The following is a 21612-nucleotide window of genomic DNA, read 5'->3' as shown; positions in this document are numbered from 1 at the left end:
ACAGGTGTGGGGATCAGACAGGACCCACCTCCAGTTGTCACCATTAATAATAATCTCTGTTCTCTCAAGTCAGGCAAATCCCTTGGCCTTGTTTCTCCATCTATACAATAGGGATATTTATGGCCCTTTTGTCATTGGTTTTTATGAGGCTAGAATTATACAATTCAAGGCCGGGAATGTATTTGGCATTGTTCTTAATGCATGGTCAGCACCATGATTGACACTTAGTGAACACAGATTCTTTTCCCGCTCCATCTTCTGGGGACACTCTGTCTTCCCCCAACCCAGAGCTTTATGACCCTGAGCACTAGGAGGGGAAGGGAATCAGAAGTCCTCAACCCATCCCCTCCTCTGCCTGCCAACCCCCCTTTCACCCCACTCAGTTCTCAACCACAGCCTCCAGCCAACCTGAACCAGTCTTTGCCCAGGTACCCTACGGGTCTGTTTCTTATGTTTCCGGCCTCTTGTGCAGGAGCCAAGCAGGTCTGACTTACCAATCCTCCAGGCCGAGTGCTATATGGAATCTTCTTTCAAATCCAAGCTTCTACGTCTCCCTCCTATCCACGACTGATAACCTGGGTCCGTGGTCGGCAAACTGCAGCTCTCGAGCCACATGTGGCTCTTTGGCCCCTTGAGTGTGGCTCTTCCACAAAATACCACGGCCTGGGCGAGTCTATTTTGAAGAAGTGGCGTTAGAAGAAGTTTAAGTTTAAAACATGTGGCTCTCAAAAGAAATTGCAGTCGTTGTACTGTTGATACTTGGCTCTGTTGACTAATGAGTTTGCCGACCACTGACCTGGGTCATATTCAGAGGTGCAGTTACAAAACTCTTTTATGTCCTCTGGGTCCCCTCTAGGTCTCTCAGGATCAATCCCCCAAGGCTGAGAATAGCCTGTGAGGCCTTACATGAGCTGACTCTCCGGACCCTTCACTGCCCACTGACCTCACTGCCTACTTCTGTCTCCCTTGCTCATTCCAGCCCAGTCATATCCGCTTCTCTCCCGCCAAGGACACTCCCACCCCAGGGCCTTTGCACCTGCTACTCCCTCCCTTTGGAATGCTCTCATTTAACTGCAGACTCTCGCCCTCACTTTCTTTGGGCTTTTGCTTTTCTACCTCACCGAAATCACACACTCTCATGCCTCGCAGTCACTGTTTCTCTCACCTCCGTTTATTTTCTTCATGGTGCTTATTCACAGCCGACTTAGATACTTGGTTGTCTATTTGTTTATTGTTTTCTCTCCTGCCCCCTCCATCAGAATAGGATTTCCATGAGGTCAGGGTAGACTTTGTTCAGTGTCACATCCTGCACAGCAGACACAGCATCTGGCATGTTGCAGGTGCCGGATAAATATTTGTTGAATGAGTGAGTTCCTGAACAAACTCATTACCTCATTCGGTCCTCACAACAGCCCATTTGACAGATGAAAAAATACTGATACCCGGGCTCTTGCCCACAGTTCCATGGCGGAGGGGAGACAAGCGAGTCCCAGAGCCTCGGCCTCGGGCTCGCCTCCACTCCACACATGGCACATTCCTCTGCCGGCCCATGATTTTCATACCATCAGGATTTCCCCCAACCTTTAGCCCGAGAGGAAATGATATCGCAACTGGGAGAATACCCAGAGGGCTGGGAGCTGGCAGCGAACGCCCCGGCAGCTGCAGGGAGTGTGTGAGTGGATTCTGAGTTGGCCAGAAAGGCATCGGAACGAGCAGGATGAAGGCATACAAGAATGTCAGCATGCGCCTGGGCCACCGCCAATGTCAGTCACCAGAGAGGAAGAGGTAGTCTGCACATCAGGCGTTGGGATGTGGGACCGCAGGGCTGTCTCCAGGGGTTGTCTGGGGCCAGACCGTGGGCTTCCGTGTTTGGGACCCTTTCTAGCTGTGGGACGTGGGGAAGGTCGTCAGGCTGTCCTGAACCCTCAGCTTCCCGGGTGGGATCCACAACCCTTGGATAATGATCTGGTATCGCAGTTTCCTCCTCCATAAAATGGGATGCCACTCTGTCTGCCACTGAGTATGGTGCCCAAGAGTCAAAGGGGATGTAGGGAAACTGCTTTGGAAGTTGCAAGTTTCTAAATGAAGGTAAGAAATGATCTTGCATTAGTAAACAGATTGTTCTCCAATGGGCCTGGTGTGGATTCATGTGTATGATAGTCTCTCATGGACCCAGGTTTTGCCCTCAAATCTGCTTGCTGGTGTCACTACCCATTCAGTTTTTCCAACCTCAACTATAGGAGTGCTTGGTGGCCCTCCTCAGTCCCCTCAGCCTCTCTCGTTGCTCCGCCTCCAACTCCACCCCTAGTATGACAGGTGCCCAACATCTCCATTGCACTGTCCAACCCATCCACTGCTGTCTCTCCTCTGGACCTTCACAAGGCTCCTTACTGGTCGCCTGGCTTTCTCTTTTGCCTGCCAGAGAGATCTTGGTAAAACATAATAGCACGGCCCACTGTCCATCTCCTGCTTTCTACCCTACCCACCTCGGCCACCATGTTGGCGCTTCCATAGGCCAAGTCTATTCCTGATCCAGGCTTTTTCACCACCCTGCCTTCTGCTGGGGTGGCACTGACCTGGATCTCCGAGCGTCACCTCCCTGCAAGGGCCTTTTCCGACCACCTTCTAAGCAGCTGCTCCAATCATGCTTCCCCACATCCTGAATCTGATCTTCAGAGCATTTTCTGAACCTGCAATGATCTTATTTATTTTCTTACTGTTTATAGCCCACCCATTTAGAATGTCACCTCTGCCTGTCTTGCTCATTGCTGGATCCCTAGTGACTTGCCGTGGGTCTAAAAAGAATTGGTGATTGACCGTGTCCCTGGTGGGGAGGGATGTGAGCCGGCTCATGGATCATGGCTACTGACAAGCATCGCTGTCCTGCACGGAGGCGGTGTCCTCAGAGTCTGATTTACAAAGCAAACAGGGCAGCTTCTAAAAGGAGACTCACCCCGAAGAAGAACCAAGATGCCTGTTTCCGCCAGGGCAGCACGGATGACTTCCTGTGGGCTCCATGGCGGGGGGCCTCCAGGAGCCTGTCCTGTTCACGTTCGGGCTTTCTCGTGGAGGTGGGGGTGAGGGAGCTGACGTTGGGATTTGCTTATTTGTATATTTGACTTCAAGGGTCCTTGAGCTGATCCAGGAGAGTTTATAATTTGTAAATTATGTGCGTGCTTATTAAAAATAAGCAGCAGGGTTGGTTTTTGTTTTTGCTTTTGCCTTAGTGTCTAGAACAGGTCCTGGCACACGGTAGGGGCTCAGCAGACCCTTGTTGAACAAATCTTGATCATTCTGCTGGTGATTCTGATCCTCCCCCGGGTGACCAGAGGTCTCCCTCCTCTCGGTGCTGGTGCAAAGAAGGCTGATATTCCTCACGGATTTTTCTTCTCCTTTCCTTCAGGTGGACGTGAAGACCAGTCATTCGAGAGCTGGCCGAATGCTACAGTCGCGAATGCCAGCAGCGAGGAAGCTGGAAAGGGTAATGTGAGGCCCACCAGGCCTTTGGGTACTTAAAAAAACAACACAAAAACCTGTGGTAAATTTCACATAAAATTTACCACTTTGACGTGTACCATTGAGTAGCATTACGTGCATTCACAATGCTGTGAGCCATCACCATTGTCTAGATCTATGTTGCTTTCAACACCTGAAAAGCCAACTCCATACCAACTAAGCAGCTGCTCCCCATTTCCCCTCTCCACAGCCCTGGCTTTGGGAACCTCTTGTATTCCTTTTATCTTAGTGGACTAAGAAGTCCTGGAGTCTGTGGGCATGAGGGAGTGAGTCCTTTTGTTGAGTGGGGTGGGCAGGCTGCCAGAGAAAGGGATAGAGTGTGGCACTCGCTTGCTCAGAGACTGTACTGTCTTTCGTTAAACTCTGCGATCTGTACTTGAGCTTTCTCTCTAGAACTTGGCTTGTGCGTTGAAGCCCCTGAAGGCCGAGGGGAGGGATGATGAAGTTTGGGGTCTGACAGAACAAGTGGGCATGGGAGAGAAGGAAGGAAAATAAAGCTGGGTTAGGGGCTGGGGCGGGGAGGGTGTAGGCTGGAGAAACCAGGGCTGTAGGGGAGGCAGCAGGTGAGGTTGTGGCTATCTGTGGGCAAGGCCACTGATCAGCAGGTACCTGCCTGGAAGTACCACCACTTCCTGTCTGCATTATGCTCAGGCCTGCGAATGCTCTCCAGGTTGTAAGATTCTAGCCTGGAGGTAATGGGAAGGTGTCTCCCTTTTGGAGAGCTTTTCCTGTTCAGAGGCCTACTTTCTGTGGGAATCAGGGCTCACTGCCAGCGACGGCATTTCATCTACATAAGATTAACACAGAGCAAAGGGAATAATTTTAAAGTGCCAGGATCCTAAGTTTGGGGGATGACTATGTAGGGATGAAGTAGAAATTATTATTTGCCTTATTTTATGTTTTTGCTTTAATATTATTTTATATTTCACAGATACACATGCATATATACATAATTTCACACAAATGCATATGTATAATTCACACAAATGTGTAAATGTGCTGATATAATTACAGACTTTTTTTAGTGTTGTCTCCTTTTCTTTTTAATTTGGTTACCTCCTTCTCTTCTTTTTTCCTACCCTTTCCCAGGTAATGCATGCAAATTACTTTGTATATACTCTTCCATGCATATATATGCACATATATATTTATGTACAGATTTATACATATACACATACAAACATATATATAGCTATAAACTTTGTCATTTAAAAAAAATGGGATCATATTTGATATATGTTTTTTATGTATCATGTTTTTCCCATTTATCAATACCTTATGGAAAACCCCTGTAAGACACTTGTTATAACTTCAATTTATTCTTCTAAATAGTTGCAAAATATTACTGGTATTACTAGACCATCATTTATTCATCCTTTCTTTACCAATTAATATTCACTTCAGGCTTTTGCCATCATGAATACTGCTGCTAGAATGAGTTTCAAATGGTGTAACCATTCACATTTCCGTGACAACTTAAAACTGGGTTCCTTTCCCCATATCCTTTCTAACTCTAGGCATTATCGTTATTTTCAGTAATGTGAATGGTAGCTTAGTGTTACTTATTTATGTTTCTCTGACTGCCGGTGACTTGGAGCATCTTTTTCTACCTCTGCCAGTGATGTGGGTGTGCACTTCTGTAGCTCAGCTTGTCCTGTCCTTTGCCATTTTTAAAAATATATATTTTTATTGATTTTACACAGAGAGGAATAGAGTTAGAAACATCGACTAGAGAGAAACATCAACCAGCTGCCTCTTGCACACACACCTCCACCCCCCAACACTGGGGATGTGCCCGCAACCAAGTTACGTGCCCTTGATTGGAATCGAACCCAGAACCTTTTAGTCCGCAGGCCAATGCTCTATCCATTGAGCCAAACCGGTTTCGGCCCTTTGCCCATTTTTTTTACTAGGTTTCTGATGCCTGTCTTGTCAATGTGACCTCTTTCAGAGAGAGGCAGAGATACTTTAGCTCCCACTCCTCGCCACCACCATTTGACATTGTGCACTCGTTTCTCAGTTACACAGTTTGTTTCTGGAACCATGTGCCAGGCCCCCTTTAGCATCTGTGTTTAACTGCTCTGCTTACTCAGAGGTATTTGGACTTGTGCACTGTCAGGCTCCAAGACACCTGACAAACTCAGTGGCACTTCATTTTTGCCTTGGATGACCAGCACTTAGTGGTGACCATGGAGCATAAGGTGTGGGGATGAAAACAGAGGGGCTTGCCATCACATGCAGTGACACAGATGCCAAACCAATGTTTCTTTCCTGATTTAAATGATTTACTGTCGCATAAAAACTACCCCCAAACTTAGAGACTTCAAACAGTGATTTGTTATCTTCCATGGTTCTGTGGGTTGACTGGGCTCAGTGGTGTGGTTCTTCGGCTGACGTTGGCTGAGGTCACTCACTTGACTACATTCAGCTAGAAGCTGGGAGGCCAAAAGAAACTTTAGTCACAGCCTTGGTGCTTCAGTGTACCTCTCCACTTGACTCCTCTATCCACATGGACTTTCACCACTTAGTTGTCTAGCCAGAGACCTTTTTTATAGAATGGCAGCTAGCTTCCTAGAGGGAGGAAGCAGAAGCCATTAATTGACTTAAGGCCTGGACTCAGAACTCCCTGACAGTCACATTCTAATGGTCACAACAAGCCAAAGTCCAGCCCAGGTTCAAGGAGAAGAAAAAAGATTCCATCCCTAATATGATAAGTGGCAGGAGCTCACAGGGATGACAGAACTTGCTGGTGGCTGTGTTTGGAGACCATCTGCCACCTTCCCTCATTGTTTCTCACCTGCTCATCAGCCATAGATATTGTCAGGGTTTTTAGTATTTACTGATTTATTGTAAACTGGGATAATCAGACACACTTGTAGCTATGACCTTGGGTAAGTTATCTAACTCCGCATAAGAGATTTAAAATTAGAAAGAATGTTTATACAAAGTGCATAGCCAGATATCTGTTGTATAAAAGGTACTCCAGGAATGTAGCTCCTCCGCTGCTTCTTCTTCTCTACCTCCACCTCCAAGAATTATATTATCCAGCATTGCAAGTGCATTGTCCACCTCTGGACTGGAATCCCACAGCTGTTCCACAGCTGCAGAGAAACACAATTAAGAGGGACAGGAAGGAATAAGGCTGCTGCAGCCCATTAAAATTCTGTCTCCGGAGGGGTTGTACACAACACCACACTGCAACAAGAGACCTTCTTGGGTTTTTTTTTTTAAGGAGGATGATGACAGCTTTCCCTCAGCTACCACGCCTCAAGCTCCTAAAGCTGGCTAAATCCATAGTCTGCAGCTCCTCAAATGACCCTGGTTTGTTTGAAGAGAATAATGTCAAGGCCAGGCCGATCCTCCGCTCTGTAGGTCAGCTTCAGAGGAGCAGTTCTTTAAGCACCCGGGACAATCCTGAGGGGAAAGCAGACCCCAAAGGGGAGGTGAGGGCAGGCTGTGCTGGCCTGTCCGTTCAGCCTTCTCCAATCGACACTCCTGGGCACTGTCAGGAGGTGCTTCTTGTTTTGTTGGAATTAAAGATAAGGCGAGTTGTGTCAATCTCAGATGCTCCTTTCATCACAACCTGCACCCCCATCCCCACCCCCGCCACTCCAGGAAAAAGAGACCGCCCAGGCAGGAGAAAGGATCTGAGGGGAGCCCTGGGCTTGCTGGCTTCAGTGGCTGGGTTATTTCCTGGCTTTATGTGTCTCCCCTCAGCCCTGACGGTGGGATTTGTGCTCCCAGCTCTGGGGAGGGCTAGGGGTTGGGAGAACTGCTCACTGAACAGACGGTCTAGTCTCAGGAGCCTCTCTCTCCCAGGAAATGGGAGCCCAGCCTGCATTTCGGGGCTGATAATAGGATTAATGAAATGGGTGGGTATGTGACTGCTCCATGAACGAAGCCATGATTGTGCTGGGCCTGATTTCCAGAACCATATTCATAGTAGAGGATGGACCTGTCACTTCCGGGAACAGTCCCTATGGGCTTTGTGCCCAAGCAAATAACAGGATCTGGTTGCACCAGAAAATAGGGAATCCCACCAACTTAGGCACAAAGCACCACTCAGTGCCACACCCCTGAAAGTCACTTACCTCAGCGTATCTGGGTGTAACCGCTGAGCCTCACCTTACCAATTCTTTCCAGCTTCTCCCCCAATGCAGACCTGGATAGTCATCACTGCAGCTCGCATTGAGTCCCCACCACAGCGGGCATTTGACATTTATTAGCTGCCCACACCACCACCATGCAGCAGGAAGGCAGGCTCAGGGGAGGGTGGCTTATCCAAGGCCATACAGGTGGCAAATGGCAGTGTTTACCCTGCACCTAAGTCCCTCTCACCCCACACTCCTTGCTCTTAATCGTGGGGCTATCTCGGTGGTCCTCAAACTAACCTGCCCTTGCAAATCACCTGGAGAGTTTCAGAAACTACAGATGCATTACTCCACTGGAGGCCCATTGAGTCAGCACCTCAGGGCAGGGGACAAACACCAGAATTTATTTATTATTTATTTTTTTGTTAATTTCAGAGAGGAAAGGAGAGGGAGAAAGAGAAAGAAACATAAATGATGAGAGAGAAGTATTGTTCGGCTGCCTCCTGCACTCCCCCTATTGGGGATCAAGCCCGCAACCTGGGCATGTGCCCTGACCAGGAATCAGTGTTGACCTAGGAAAGAAAAGGTTCATAGGTCAACACTCAACCACTGAGCCACACCAGCCAGGCCAGCATTTTTTAAAGTTCCCCAGTTGATTCAAACGGGCGTCTAGGTTTGAGAACCACTGACGCAGTGAGGAGCTGCTCTCTCGTCGCTCAGGATTGCCACAGCTCTGGCCAGGTGCACATTTGCCCATCATCTGTGGGCTGCGGGTTATGCAGATGGCTGGACCGTCGGGGTGTTTACTTCCAGTGTGGGAGTGATCCGTTGACTAATTGAAAATTCACAGTTCCTCGCTTGAGAAGGCCGGGTCAGGCCTGGTTCTGTTTATGACTCGGCTGTGCCTTCCGCTGTGAGCATTGAATAGTTATGGCCGCTCTGCTTCTTCGGCGAGGACAGGGTCCGCTCCAGGGTCGGAGGATCTAAATAGACTTCATCCCCCGCCCCCAGCGTGTTAAATCCTTTCAGACCCCCTGAGCTCCTTTTTAAATGCAGGACTCCTGGCCATAATACATAATTACATCCTTCTATTTGCACTCCGGTTCCAGATAGTAGTAATCCAAGAAAATCCAATAATGACAGTTGCATTAAGATCCTTCTTCCAGGCTAAGCGGAACATCTGTTTAGACATATTTTTAATCGGCAAATGCTTCCTGTGTTGAGTCCTTGGCAAATTAAATTTCTCACCGGACCGAGGGGGAAGCTGTCATTCAATAACCCATCTCTGGAAATTACAGCCTGGTTTCTTTCCAGGTGCACTTAAGACTTTCCCATGCTGACTCGGCTGCATACCGGCCCTGACAGTACTGGGTCACATGCGTGTATAACACAGCTTGTCGGGGGAACAGGCTCTGTCTTAGGGTGAGCGCCTCCGAGAGAGAGAAGTATTCTTGTCCATCCTCCAGAGGAGAGTTGGAGGCCGAGGAAAATTAAGAGACTTGTTGAAAACCATATGGGAAATGAATAACAAACTTCCACTTGCTACAGCGCTGCCTGTGATTACTTAAGACGTGATGATTCTCAGTATTTAAACGTTAGGGGTTTGGGGGCTGCCAGTATTCGGAAGAGGTTTCCACCACAGGGTGGTTTGGACTGTGGGGCTGTTTATTTTTAGCGTAACTCACCCATTCTTTAATTAATTCATTCAAAATGTGAAAACCCAGACCAGGCAAAGTGCTGGGTGTGAACAGAGTGTGAATAAGCCAGTGACAGATCCTGGCCCCCGGGGACCTTCCAGTCTACTGGGGCAACTCATATTGGGAATCTGGGTGCAATTTGTAGTCTAGGGCTGAGACAGCGAGTTAGAATATATGTGAAGGCCAAGCAGGTAATGTCAGTGGGTGAAATTGGCTGGCTGGGACAGGGGGACGTGGGAGAGAAATGCCGGAAACTGACTATGGGGAGGAGGTGCTACTTAGCTCCAGTGGGTTGTAAATGACAGAAGGTTAGCTCACTGTTGCCAGGTCTTACCGTTTTTAAAGAAAAACTAGAAAATCTGCATGTTTATGTGAAATATTTTGATTTTTAAAAATTGGCTACTAAAGTAAGATAAAAAAACAAAACAAAACAAAAAACACGGTGTGGGCCAAAAGTGTTCAGGCCAAACAAAACACATCTGTGGGTTGGGTTTATCCCAAGAGCTGCAAGTGCACGACTTCTGATCTAGAAATTCTAGCAGTGAAACAATTCTTTTCAGGTTCAAAAATGGATTACATGCCAATTTTTTGGTTCTGGTGATATGACCCGTTGAACAAGTGGGGACCTTTTATACAAACAGAGACCTGCTGAAAAAACATGGAACCTCTTCTCCACCCCAAATTAAAAATACGGAGTTAAGCTCAAAGGAAGGAACGGGAAATTGCCCTGATCAGAAGAGAATGGGAAACATAAACACATGGAGCGAACCTTCGGATGGAGGCAAGATTGCAGAGGACATTGAAACTGACAGGAATGGCAACAAATCTTGCTGTCTTTCCTAGGCTCCAAGTGGGGGAAAATATCTTCTATGAGAAACTGAATCCCAAAGCCTGTCGCTCATATAGGTATACATTCTCAAATTATATTTCCTATTAGTAGCCTTGCGCATGAATCTGTGCGCCAGGAGCTCTCTGTGGGGCCTGGCCTCACCGCACCCGCTGCCCAGGGGCTGTGCATGGCCCAGAGGCCCATCCGTGCCCTGGCCTGGCCAGAGGACCATCCGCGGCTGGGCACGGAATGCTTACCTCATCGCCATGGCAACAAAGCAAGTATTCCACCAGGCCGCTCACGCTGCCTGCTCTCAGTGGCTGCCTTCCCCCACCCCTGAGACTGGGGGACTCCTGCAGGGCTGAGAGGACTGGGTGCTGCTGTCTTGTGGCTATGGGTGCTGCCATCTTTGTGATGGAGTGATGGTTAATTTGCATATTACCCTTTTATTAGATAGGATATATGGAAACCCTAAACTTAGACATTAATGTAATGATGGGTCTAGGATCCACAGCATTTCAAGAACCCTGAAAAAAATGAAAAACGGGGTCACACTCATGATGAGAACCTGGAGGACTCCTGTGGAAAGGAGTCATCTCACCTAAAAAAAAACTTTAAATAAAAACGTGAGAAACACAGAAAAGGTATTAATCTGTAAGGAAGAATCAGCAGAGACAATACGTTGGAGAATTAATACCCCAAGGTATGGAAATAATAGAACAATCTGTATGACATTAAATAAATATACATAAACTAACGGAAGATCCAGTGGAAGAATCTGAACCCTGGTGGGGAAAAGCAAAACAAAAGAACAGGCAAATTTAGAAGCCCCTAAATAGGGCACTAGAAATGACAACGATGTTTATTGAAACTGGAATGGGATAAACATTATATTGAACACAATTGAAGAGAGAATTAGTGAAGTGAACTAGGAAATTTTAGGTGAAAAATTAGAAAGTGAACATGGAAATTTTACCACGGAGATAAGGAGACAGAAAATGTGAAAAAAGGCATAGCAACATGGAGGATAAAATGAGACTGTTTAAGGTGTAAAGATGCCAATTCTCTTCAAATTGATCTATAGGTTTAATGTAATTCCTATAAAAATCCCAGCATGGTTTTATTGTTGGTATAGAGAAGTTTATTCTAAAATTTACAGGGGAAGACACATAAACATTTATTTGAAAACATAGCTAAAACAATCATGGAAAAGAAGTCTAAAGTAGGAGTACTCACTCTATCTGATATTAAATACCTCACTATATAACTGTAGTAATCAAGACAGTGTCATATTAGCAGAGAAGTAAACATATAGATCAATAGCACAGAATAGAGGACCCAGAAATAAACCCAATTGCTATATGACTCAGCAACTCCATTCTTGGATATTTATCTCAGAGAAATAAAAAACTATCTTCACACAAACTGTAGTGCATGAATGTTCATAACAGCTTTATTTGTAATAGAAGTCTTTCAAGAGGTGAACGGTTAAACAAACTGTAGGACATACATATCAGGGAATACTCATTAGCATAAAAAAGAAACTATTGACACATGCAACAACTTGGATGAGTCTCCGGGTATTGCACTGAGTAAGGAGAGCCAATTCCCAAAGGTCATATAGTGTAAGATTTAATTTTTATAATAGTGTTCAGATGATAAATATTTTAGAAATTGAGACCAGATTAGTAGTTGGGAGTTTAGGGATGGGTTGGCGGGGAAAGGAGTGAGGAAGTGGATGTGATATGGCAACATGAAGGATCCTGGATCCTTAGGATGGAGCTGTTCAGTATCTAGAATGTTATGGTGGATACAGAAATTTATACATGTGATACAGCTGCATCAAGCTCACTCTCCTCACCCTCTTACCCCCACCTCCCTACACACACACACACACACACACACACACACGAGTATACATAGTACTGGAGAAACCTGAGTGAAACCAGTTGATTGTGTTAATGCCCATAATCCAGTTGGAATTGTACTATAGTTTTTAAGATGTTTCTATTGGGGAAAACAGTAAAGTATACTTTACTCTCTATTATTTCTTGCAACTGCATGCGAATCTACAATTATCTCAATAAGAATTTCAATTTACAAAAACAAAGTCATATACAGTGAAAAAATTGAACTTCAACATTATGACTCAGTTTGTTCCCTCAAATATGGGTGGCTTTGAGAATAGAGCATGTGCCTAACTTGGCTCCAACCCAAAGGGTTGTGAGATGTCTGTGCCTGCTTAATTCTGTGGTCCATAGGCTGCCCTCAAGCCCCATATGGTCTCATTCAAGGCCTCCAGCAAGCCAAACTCACTCTCGTCATACGCCTGGTACACTTTCCACACTCGTGCTTGCCCTGTCTGGAAAATTACTATCCACAGGTTCAAAACCCTAACCAGATCCAATGTTCCCTTTAGAACACATCTTTGGTGGATTCATAGATACTGTATCTTAACCATAATGCATAGGATGAATGAAAAGCAAAGCAAATGGCAGTGTGACTCTTTTGCAGACGGCGAGGAGAATGCCATGTTTCTGCAGAGCCCTGGGACCTCAAGTGCCAGAGCTGAGACCTTCTCTTCCCGGGTCCGAAGAGCCACAACCTCCAGGACAGAGAGAATATGGCCCGGAGGGGTCATCCCCTATGTCATTGGAGGGAACTTCACAGGTCAGGAGCCCAGATGAGGCCTACTTTGGGGGTTGGTGTTCGGTCTCCCTGGGTTGACATAGTCTTCCCAGGAAGGACTCGGTGGGATGGTGCAGCTGTGGGGTCACAGCAGTCCTACCTGCCAACTCTCCCTCATGCAAACAGGGTCTCATGTACTAGGTACAGGGAAACTGCAGTCTCTGTTGGGGTGATGCCCTCCAAGGTGGCCCCCTGGTCCCCGAGGCTTCATGCAGGGGTGATATATGTTCCTGGTCTTGAAAGCTAGACAGGGTTTGCAGGCAGAAGGAAGAGTGTGAGCAGTTACACAGGATGGCTCCCCTGTTCTCGGCCTGAGCACCCTGGATCACTCCCAACCCCAGAAGTACTCCAGACGGTAACCAGAGGGAATAGACATGGTTAGTCCACCTGGGTCCAATCCTGGCTGCAGCACTTACCAGCCGCGTGCCCTGGGGCCCGTTACTTAGTTAACCCCTCCTGCCTCAGTTCCCTCTTCTGCCAATGGGACGATATCCTCCACTCTGTAGGAGTGTTTTGAGAATTAAATGAGTTAATTTAGATAAAGCACTTAGAATAGTGCCTAACACGTAGTAGCTATTAATTATCTGTTACTGGTATTATTATCTTAACATGTGTAAGTCATTCAGTGGCTCCCATCACCACTGATGCAACGGAGAGTCCCGGCCATGACCTCCGGGCAGCCCTTGCCCTCCCAGCTAGTGATCTACTTTCTCTCCTCCCCTTTCCTTAGTTGCTGTGCACTAGCCTCACCTGTCTTTCTTTTCCGGAACGTGCCCACCTCATTGCCACCTTAGCACACCTGCACGTGCCCCTCTGTCTGCCTGGAGTGTTGTTTCCCCCATCTTCTCCTGGCTGGCTTCCTCTGATCACTGGAGTCTCTGGCCAATGTCATGTCCACAGAAAGGCCTTCTTTGACTCCCCAACCAGATGCCCTCTCCCAGCACCTGCTTTATATAGTCGTTCTAACATTTGGTATCTTAACTATGTTCCTTTAGACCTGGAGTGCTTTTCTGATTAAGGATTTCTATAACCTTCATCAAAATAAACTGATTTTATATAGAGATCTTTCTTTACACAGAGATTTTTTGTTATCCTGTAATTAGTGGGATCGCTATTTCGGTGAGTAATTGAGCTATGGACAATTTGAACCTAAAGTATAAAGATGTAAAAAAAAAAAAGGGGGGGGGAGGGGGTAGCTAAGCTACTCTTTGTTCTATATCAGTGGTCGGCAAACTGTGGCTCTCGAGCCACATGCGGCTCTTTGGCCCCTTGAGTGTGGCTCTTCCACAAAATATTTACCACAGCCTGGGAGAGTCTATTTTGAAGAAGTGGCGTTAGAAGAAGTTTAAAAAATTGGGCTCTCAAAAGAAATTTCAAACTGTTGATATTTGACTCTGTTGACTCATGAGTTTGCCGACCACTGTTCTATATGAATGTTTCTAGGGACAGTAGGACACCACACCCACGTCTTTTAGGCTGAGAGCCTGCCGTTGGTTGGTTGGCTGTTTTTTTTTTTTGCAACAAGGTCACTCTAGAATTCAGATCCACCAACCTCCGTACTTTCCAAACTATTTGTCTAGCCCCTCATCGCTTCTAGTAAGATCAAAATAGTCTTCTTCATCTCCGATTGGTAGATTTTGAAAAGAATAGTTATTCCTTATTTCTAATTAGCAGCCTGGAGTTTGCAACTACTTTATTCTTACTCCCAGACAATTTACTTACTGTTTTATTTCTCAATACATTTCTAATCAAGGAAATATGAACACAGGTTCAGAGAAAGCATCAAATTCACCTGTTTTGAAAAGCTTTTTAGAAAATCAGATTCAAGGTTGCTACGGAAAACACTGAACCCCATGCTAAGGTAGCAAGGATGTACATGCAAATAGAATTTTTAGAGCATAGGGGAATGCCCTCCGATGGTTATAAAATAAAATGAGGGTGTGGAGTGTTGTGCTGGCGAGCTACTTCAGAAGCCTAAATTTTCCAATTTGGGTAACCTGTATAAGATAATTTTTTCCTAAGTTTAGAAAAGTACTTTCAATACAAAGGAAAGGCTGGGAATAAATCCTTATTCCTAGTACATTTCTACTTTGAGTCGCCCAAACAAGCTTTTTTATTTTTTTTATCTTTTTATTTTTATTAAAAAAAATTTTTTTTTAATCATTGGCACAAGCTGTATTGTAAGTCAGCTTGCATTAAAGCATCTAAGGAAGCATGGGCCCATGAGTGAAGAGATGGGCACTGGCCTTGTCATTTCAGGAAGCCAGAGGGCCATTTTTAAGCAGGCTATGAGACACTGGGAGAAGCACACCTGTGTGACCTTCATAGAGAGGACGGACGAAGAAAGCTTTATTGTCTTCAGTTACAGAACTTGTGGGTAAGTAAACGAAAGCTTGGCCACCTTGGTGGGATCAGGAGGGGCAAATGACACTGATGGCTCACGAGTCTTGAATTTTCTCTATAAAACCAAGTATTTCCAAGGAGCTATAATATGTAGGAGCCCGGGGTTTGTCTGAAACTCCCCTGGCCCTGAATGATCTCACCATCCAACGATAAAGCAGGTGGGTCAAGAGGGAGACCCCAGAAAGACCAGGGGTCTGGATGTCCTGTCACAGGAGCAATTGTGACAGGAATTGAGGATGCTTCATATGGAGAAGTGGTTCTGAACCAATTTGAGAATCTGATGGATGTAAATACGTGTAAAATTCCACATGTAACTTTATGAGCTTATAGATTTCCTCAGGAAAACACAACAAATAACAAGGTAACTGGATTATGTCTACATTTATCCGTTATTATGCCAATAAATGTAAGTGTGATATACTCAGTTACTGACAGAAAGAGCTTCTCATAGTGGCTTCAAAAACTTAAACCTAACTACCTGCTGTCTATATGAGATAACTACTGAAGAAAACGACCCAGGAAGGTTTAAAAATAAAAGGAAAGAAAGCATACGGGCAAATGCTAACAAAAAAAGAAAGCTGGGATCACAAGTTTTGTTTTGGACAAAGCATTTTTTGTTTTGTTTTTAAAGTGTTTTTTTTTTTTTTTTTAAAGGTGAGACTTAATAATGAGAAAGGGTACAAGCTCCGGTGAGAATATAACTGTCATAAATCTTTATGTACCAAACAACATAGCATTGAGAGTCATAAAATAAACCCCAGGGAATTCAAGGGGAGATTGACGGAAACACGGCCAACCGGGGACTTTATTTCATTTCTGTCAACTCACATAGATCACTGTCAAGTTGACAAAAAATAAAAAATAAGTACAGATTTATAGAGAACTAGAAAAAATGCAATTAATAGAGTTATTTCTATGGGTATACTAGAAAGGTCAAGAACCTTTGGAGGTTATTTCTGTATTGGGAGGAGCGTTGGACAATGAGAGAACATTCAGCTCTAAAACTGTGTTTCTTTTAGACTCACACGCACACGCACACATGACACCCTGGCTGTTCCCTGACCTGCTGATTTGGGTATTTCTGCACTGTCCAGCTGCTGCTCCTATGTTGGGCGCCGAGGAGGAGGCCCACAAGCCATATCCATTGGGAAAAACTGTGACAAGTTTGGCATCGTGGCTCACGAGCTGGGCCACGTGGTTGGGTTCTGGCATGAACACACCCGGCCAGACAGAGACCAGCACGTCACCATCATCAGAGAAAACATCCAGCCAGGTAAGCGCCTGCGTGGAGTCTGGAAGTTAAAGGCCAGGAAGGTGGTATCCGCGGGGTCAGGCAGGAGTGAAAGAGAGGGTTTGCTGGGAGCTGACCAGCGCTCATTTCTAAATACAGAGGCAGGCGTTTGCCACCAGCCTGTCACCGCCCATCTGTAGCCTTTCCTGGGAGGTCACCTACCCTAGCTTGTAGGTCAGAGCAGAAGCCAAATGACTTTCCGTGTTGTGAATGACAACGAAATCTAATTCCGTTTCCTAAGAGGAACAGAACCAACCACAACACTGTTGCAGGATCAAAGTGAAGCCAAAAAAAAAAAAAGAGTTCTGGTTGCTTTTACAAGAGTCATTTTTGCTGACTTAGGCAACCCATCTTTTTGAAACTGAAATACCATTAGGATGTGGGTACAAATAAAAACATTCCTGCCCAGAAACATTCTTCCCCAAGGCAGATAAAACGTCTAGATTTGAAAAAAAAATACCTTCTTGTGTTAAATAATTTTACATAGACGTTCACATTAACCGTGAACGTTATCTGGTTGAAGAATACGGTTGCCTGAAAAATGCTTCCGAGAGTCTGAATTGTGAACTGTTTGGGGTTGAACTGAACCCTGACTTGTTTTCTTTTGTTCCTTCAGTAGCAAAAGCAGAGTCCCCCGCTCCCACCCCAATCAGATTGATAACTAACCTGACTGCAGACTTAGTGTAAGAGTTTGGAGTGGCACTTTGGGGAGAGGTGTTGGGGAGTGGGGTTGGAGGAACGTAGGGCTTATTCTAAGTTTCAAATTTCCGATCTTAAAAGCAGTTACAAGAACCTCCACCAAGCCGGGTATTCAACTGACCTTTTGGAAGTCGCTATGGGCCCTCCTTTCCCCCCTCTGCCTCCTTTCAGGTGCCCGCCTTGCTTTTCAAAGGCCTTAACTGAGTGTTGTGTCACAGGTCAGGAGTATAATTTCTTAAAAATGGAAGCCGGGGAAGTGAGCTCTCTCGGAGAGACGTACGACTTTGACAGCATCATGCACTACGCCCGGAACACCTTCTCAAGGTCGGAACCTGTGCTTCGCCTGGTCTGTTTTATTGTGCCTGCCGCAGGCGTGGGTAGGACTCCTGGAGGTCTGCGGAGAGCGGGTCTCTGCATGCTCCCAGCACGGTTGGCGTGTCTGTCCTTGAAGTACAGTGGCCTCTGGGCGGCAGTGAAATATAATCTAATCAGGCTCCTGCTAATAAGATTGAACCCCATTGTGAAGTGGGTGTTCCATCATGCCTAGTGTCACAAGCAGCAAGCTGGAAAAGGGACGTTATTGAGAGGCCGGTGGCCGTAATATCCGAGGGGCTCTGTGCCCCATGTCCACTTGGAGGGGGGTCTTCTAACGCAGCAGCCACCAGCCAGTGGTCCGTGGGCCTCTGGTGGTCCGTGAGGTCTGAAAGGTTGGCAACCACTGTTGAAGTGGGCACTGTGGCGTTTACTGGTTCTCCTCGAGGAGGCTAGGTCTACCGGAAGCTAGATCGTGTCAGAGCTGGGAGGGTGCGAAATCAGGGCTTCATTTCAGAGGCGAAGAAAGTGAGGCTCCAGCCGGCTGGAGGGCACACAGGGAGCTGGGGTTGGCGTGAGGACGAAGATCCAGCTCTCCTGGCTGCCGGTCACACACGATGGTCGCTGAGATCCCCAAGAGCAGCCAGACCCGTTATTTGTGGGCAGGGTGGGCAGGATCTGTGTTAATGAGTTAGTATTGCGCTGAACCAGGTGTTAAATATTCCAATACTGCCCTGGCTTCCGGGCCGTACCGCTATTTTGTATAGAGAAGTGCTCCCTGCCCCCAGAGGAGGGCCCTCAAAATCTCAGTTCCCAAACCAGGCGGAGGAAGCCTCAGATTCCCACAAGGCAATGAATGCGGCCCCATCTGTCAGTCCTTCGCCCATCTGTACCAGATAAATGTTTAATAATAAATAACAGATAAGTTATAAAGCAATACGAAGAGTTATGGCAGCTACGGAAACAAGACCCGAGTGACCAGCTTCTCACTTGGACCATCTTGACACTGGTTCTCTCGTGAAATCAGGGCCAAGTCTCCACGTGGCAGCCTGCAGCCCCTGGGGCTGATGTGGTGTGGCCCAACCAGTCCCTGCTCCATTTCCCAAACCTGCCGGTCACCCAGGGCCCAACACCCATGCATCCCCCACCCTGACCTCTGATCCTCCAGGAGGCTGCTGGCCTTTCCCCTCCACGGGAGCTTAGAGTTCCTTAAGGACCAGCTGGCAGACTGCGGGACTCCGGAGACCCAGGCTCTAGAACTTGCATGACATCCCTTCTGTCACATTCTATTGGCCAGAGCAAGGGCCAGAGCCAGCCGGGATTCAAGTGATGGAAAAAAGATACTACATCTTCCTGTGGGGAGTGGCGACTTCACGTTGCAAAGGGATGTGGATATGAGGAGGCATGATTCATTGTTGTGTCTACCACAACTACCTTCTCACCTTCTCGCCCCAGCGTTCACAGTGGTTCTGGCAAATCCATTTCATAGCAAGCTGCTGCCTGCGCTGCCCTGTCTGCAGTTTTCTGCGTGGATCTTCAGAAAGCTCCTCTGTTCAGTGGGATGTTTATCAATGGCGTCCTTACTGGTGGACTTTCCTGCCCACTTTTTGTCAAAAGTTCCCCACTCCCTAACTCCCCGTCATTACTTCTGCTCACATGTCCCCTGCCAAAGAGCAGAAAATGGCCCATAGAACCTTTATTCCTCGGGGCGGCAGTGCTATTCCTGCTGATGGGAAACCCAGTCTTCGTGTAACTTTACGACTGAGCTGTCTTCTTCCAACTTCATCCCCTTGAGCTTATTGCAGCTCCCCCGCCTCCCCTTGGTTGGACCGGGGCGTGGGTAGTGGTGTCTTTGGAGGACTTGCTGGGTGAGGACCCAGGAGATAAGGAGACAATTCTCTGGTACAGTGTTGTCTTTGTTTGGAGAATTCTGAGCGGACAATTTTATTCCCTAAGGCATCTGCCAAACCCTTCCTTAGTTTAGCATAGGGGTGTCGAACTCAATCAGAGAAGGGGCCAAAATCTAAAATCCAGCCTAAATCGCGGGCCGAATGGTTTACTGAACAGTCATAAACTGACAATGTCATAAACTGACAGCGGAGTGCAGTGATGACAGCGTGTAGCGGGCCACATTGCAAGGCCTGGTGGGCTGGATTTGGCCCGCGGGCCTTGTGTTTGACACATGTGCTTTAGCAGAATGTCAATGCTAAGAGTTGTCCTACATAAAGGGGGTGGGAGGGCGCAGTACTTTGTGGTTTATACAGGGGACATCTCTTGTTGTAAACATCTTCCAGAACCTACCACCTTGCTGGAGGCTCAGGATGTGCTGGGACGAGGATAGGGCAGGAATGGGGGAGAGGAGGGCTCAGGCAGGGGGTACACCATGCCCAAAGCATGAAGTGTATCCACTTATCTGTTTAGGTCATTTTTAGACTTTATTCGTGTGGGAGTAGAAGAGGACATAATGTTAAAAGGGACTGCTGAGACCATCTAGGCCAGTGGTCGGCAAACTGTGGCTCTGTTGACTAATGAGTTTGCCTACTACTGACCTAGACTCTTGATTCCAATAATTACAGGCCATTTTTGTTCCTTGTGATTAAGTCCCTATCCCAGTGGTTAGCAAACTCATTAATCAACAGAGCAGCAAACCGTGGCTCACGAGCCACATCATCACCTCCTGTTCATCACCGCGGTTTGCCGACCACTGATCTAGGCCATCTCTTATTGTTCAGAGAAGCAAACTGAGGCTCAGAGAGAGGAAGGGACTTGTCCGAGCTCACTCAGGTGGCAGAGCCAGGCCTTACATAGAAATCTCTAGGCCCAGGCTCTCTCGAGTACCCCCAGTTCTCTTTATTCATCTCACTTTCTATCTGATTACCCCTCATGCCAGCGAGTCCCCCAAACCCCAACCCCCACTTTTACCAGCTCATCTAGCTCTTCCTGACCAGCCCCTGGCCGGCTCACATTGTCCAGGTTCCCACGAGCTCTCTGCAGCCTCTCCAAGACTTGTCCATGCTCAGCACTGACCATTGCACAACTCCAGGGGGCACCATTCACACCATCATCTCTCTGAATGGCGTTCCCTGCAGTTTTGCAGCCTGGTGGCCCTGGGCCTGCGCCTGTCCAGAGCTTTGTGGACATGCTCCATAGACATCAGTACGGGAAGCCCTCGGGCCACTGGGCGAGGGCATATTTTTAAACTTGGCAGAGTCATTTTCCCATTGGAAAGGGCGCGGGCAGCTGATGAAATGGAAAGCTCAAACGCCAGCACGAGAGCTGGGCAGGGAGGAGGAATGTCGCCGGGGTTATGGGCGAGGAAATGAAGGCTGTAAATCCCAGCGCGGCCGCCTGACAGCCCTGACTTTTCTCTCTCCTTTCCCTCGCCTTCTCTTCCTCCCGCAGAGGGGTTTTCTTAGACACCATCCTGCCCCGCCGCGACGACAGCGGCGTCAGGCCGACCATCGGCCAGCGCGTGCGGCTCAGCCAGGGAGACATCGCTCAGGCCAGGAAGCTGTACAAGTGCCCAGGTAACCGAACCCCCAGCGTCCCAGGGCCCCCAGAGCGTCCCCACAGCACGGCTCCACCGCCCTTTGCAAACGCTCCCTGTGGCTGGGAAACCAGCTGGGAGGACCTGGAGAGAGGACCTCTGGCAGCTGGGATGCCTCATGGGCCGCTGTGAGGAGGAGGGAGGTGGCATGGAAAGCCCAGGCGGTGAGGCGGTTGCCCACAGGGAGCTGCAGATTAGGCCGCAGAGCCCACGGCTCAGCTTGTGAGACTTGGCAGAGCTCTGGCACAGCCCTGATGCTCAGAAGAGGAAGGAGGCTTCTGAGAACCACAGTGCACCCCGTCACGGCAAAGGCGCCTCTCCTCTCTATGGAAGGAAAGGGTGTGTGTTGGCAGAACAAGAGGCGAGGGCGCTGCAGGAAGACGAGCACGAAGGAGAATGCTTTTGGGAGGTGGGAGTCAGCTTCCCAACCCCTGGAAGGCGGAGGGTCCTCAGTGCTGTGAGTGAGGTCATTGCTGTGGTCTTGGGGCTCTTTGCCGTCCAGGGGACCGGTCCGTGGCCCCCAGTCTGCCATTGACGTC

The 21612-nt window shown here is 47.5% G+C and overlaps 1 protein-coding gene across 1 annotated transcript in view; it reads left to right on the top strand.

Moving 5' to 3' along the window:
* The window catches only part of TLL2 (tolloid like 2), a 91931-nt gene that overhangs the window by 33491 nt on the left and 36828 nt on the right, over nt 1-21612 (top strand). The window contains exons 3-8 of the mRNA XM_084903539.1: nt 3404-3481; nt 12648-12803; nt 15081-15198; nt 16319-16497; nt 17433-17538; nt 20929-21053. Of these exons, the coding sequence (XP_084759665.1) occupies nt 3404-3481; nt 12648-12803; nt 15081-15198; nt 16319-16497; nt 17433-17538; nt 20929-21053 (762 nt within the window). The remainder of the gene's footprint in view (nt 1-3403; nt 3482-12647; nt 12804-15080; nt 15199-16318; nt 16498-17432; nt 17539-20928; nt 21054-21612) is intronic.

The sequence above is a fragment of the Pipistrellus hanaki genome (genome assembly GCF_964339955.1).
Source record: "Pipistrellus hanaki genome assembly, chromosome: 14".
Classification (NCBI taxonomy): Eukaryota; Metazoa; Chordata; class Mammalia; order Chiroptera; family Vespertilionidae; genus Pipistrellus; species Pipistrellus hanaki.
This window is presented reverse-complemented; position numbering and strand designations above follow the sequence as displayed.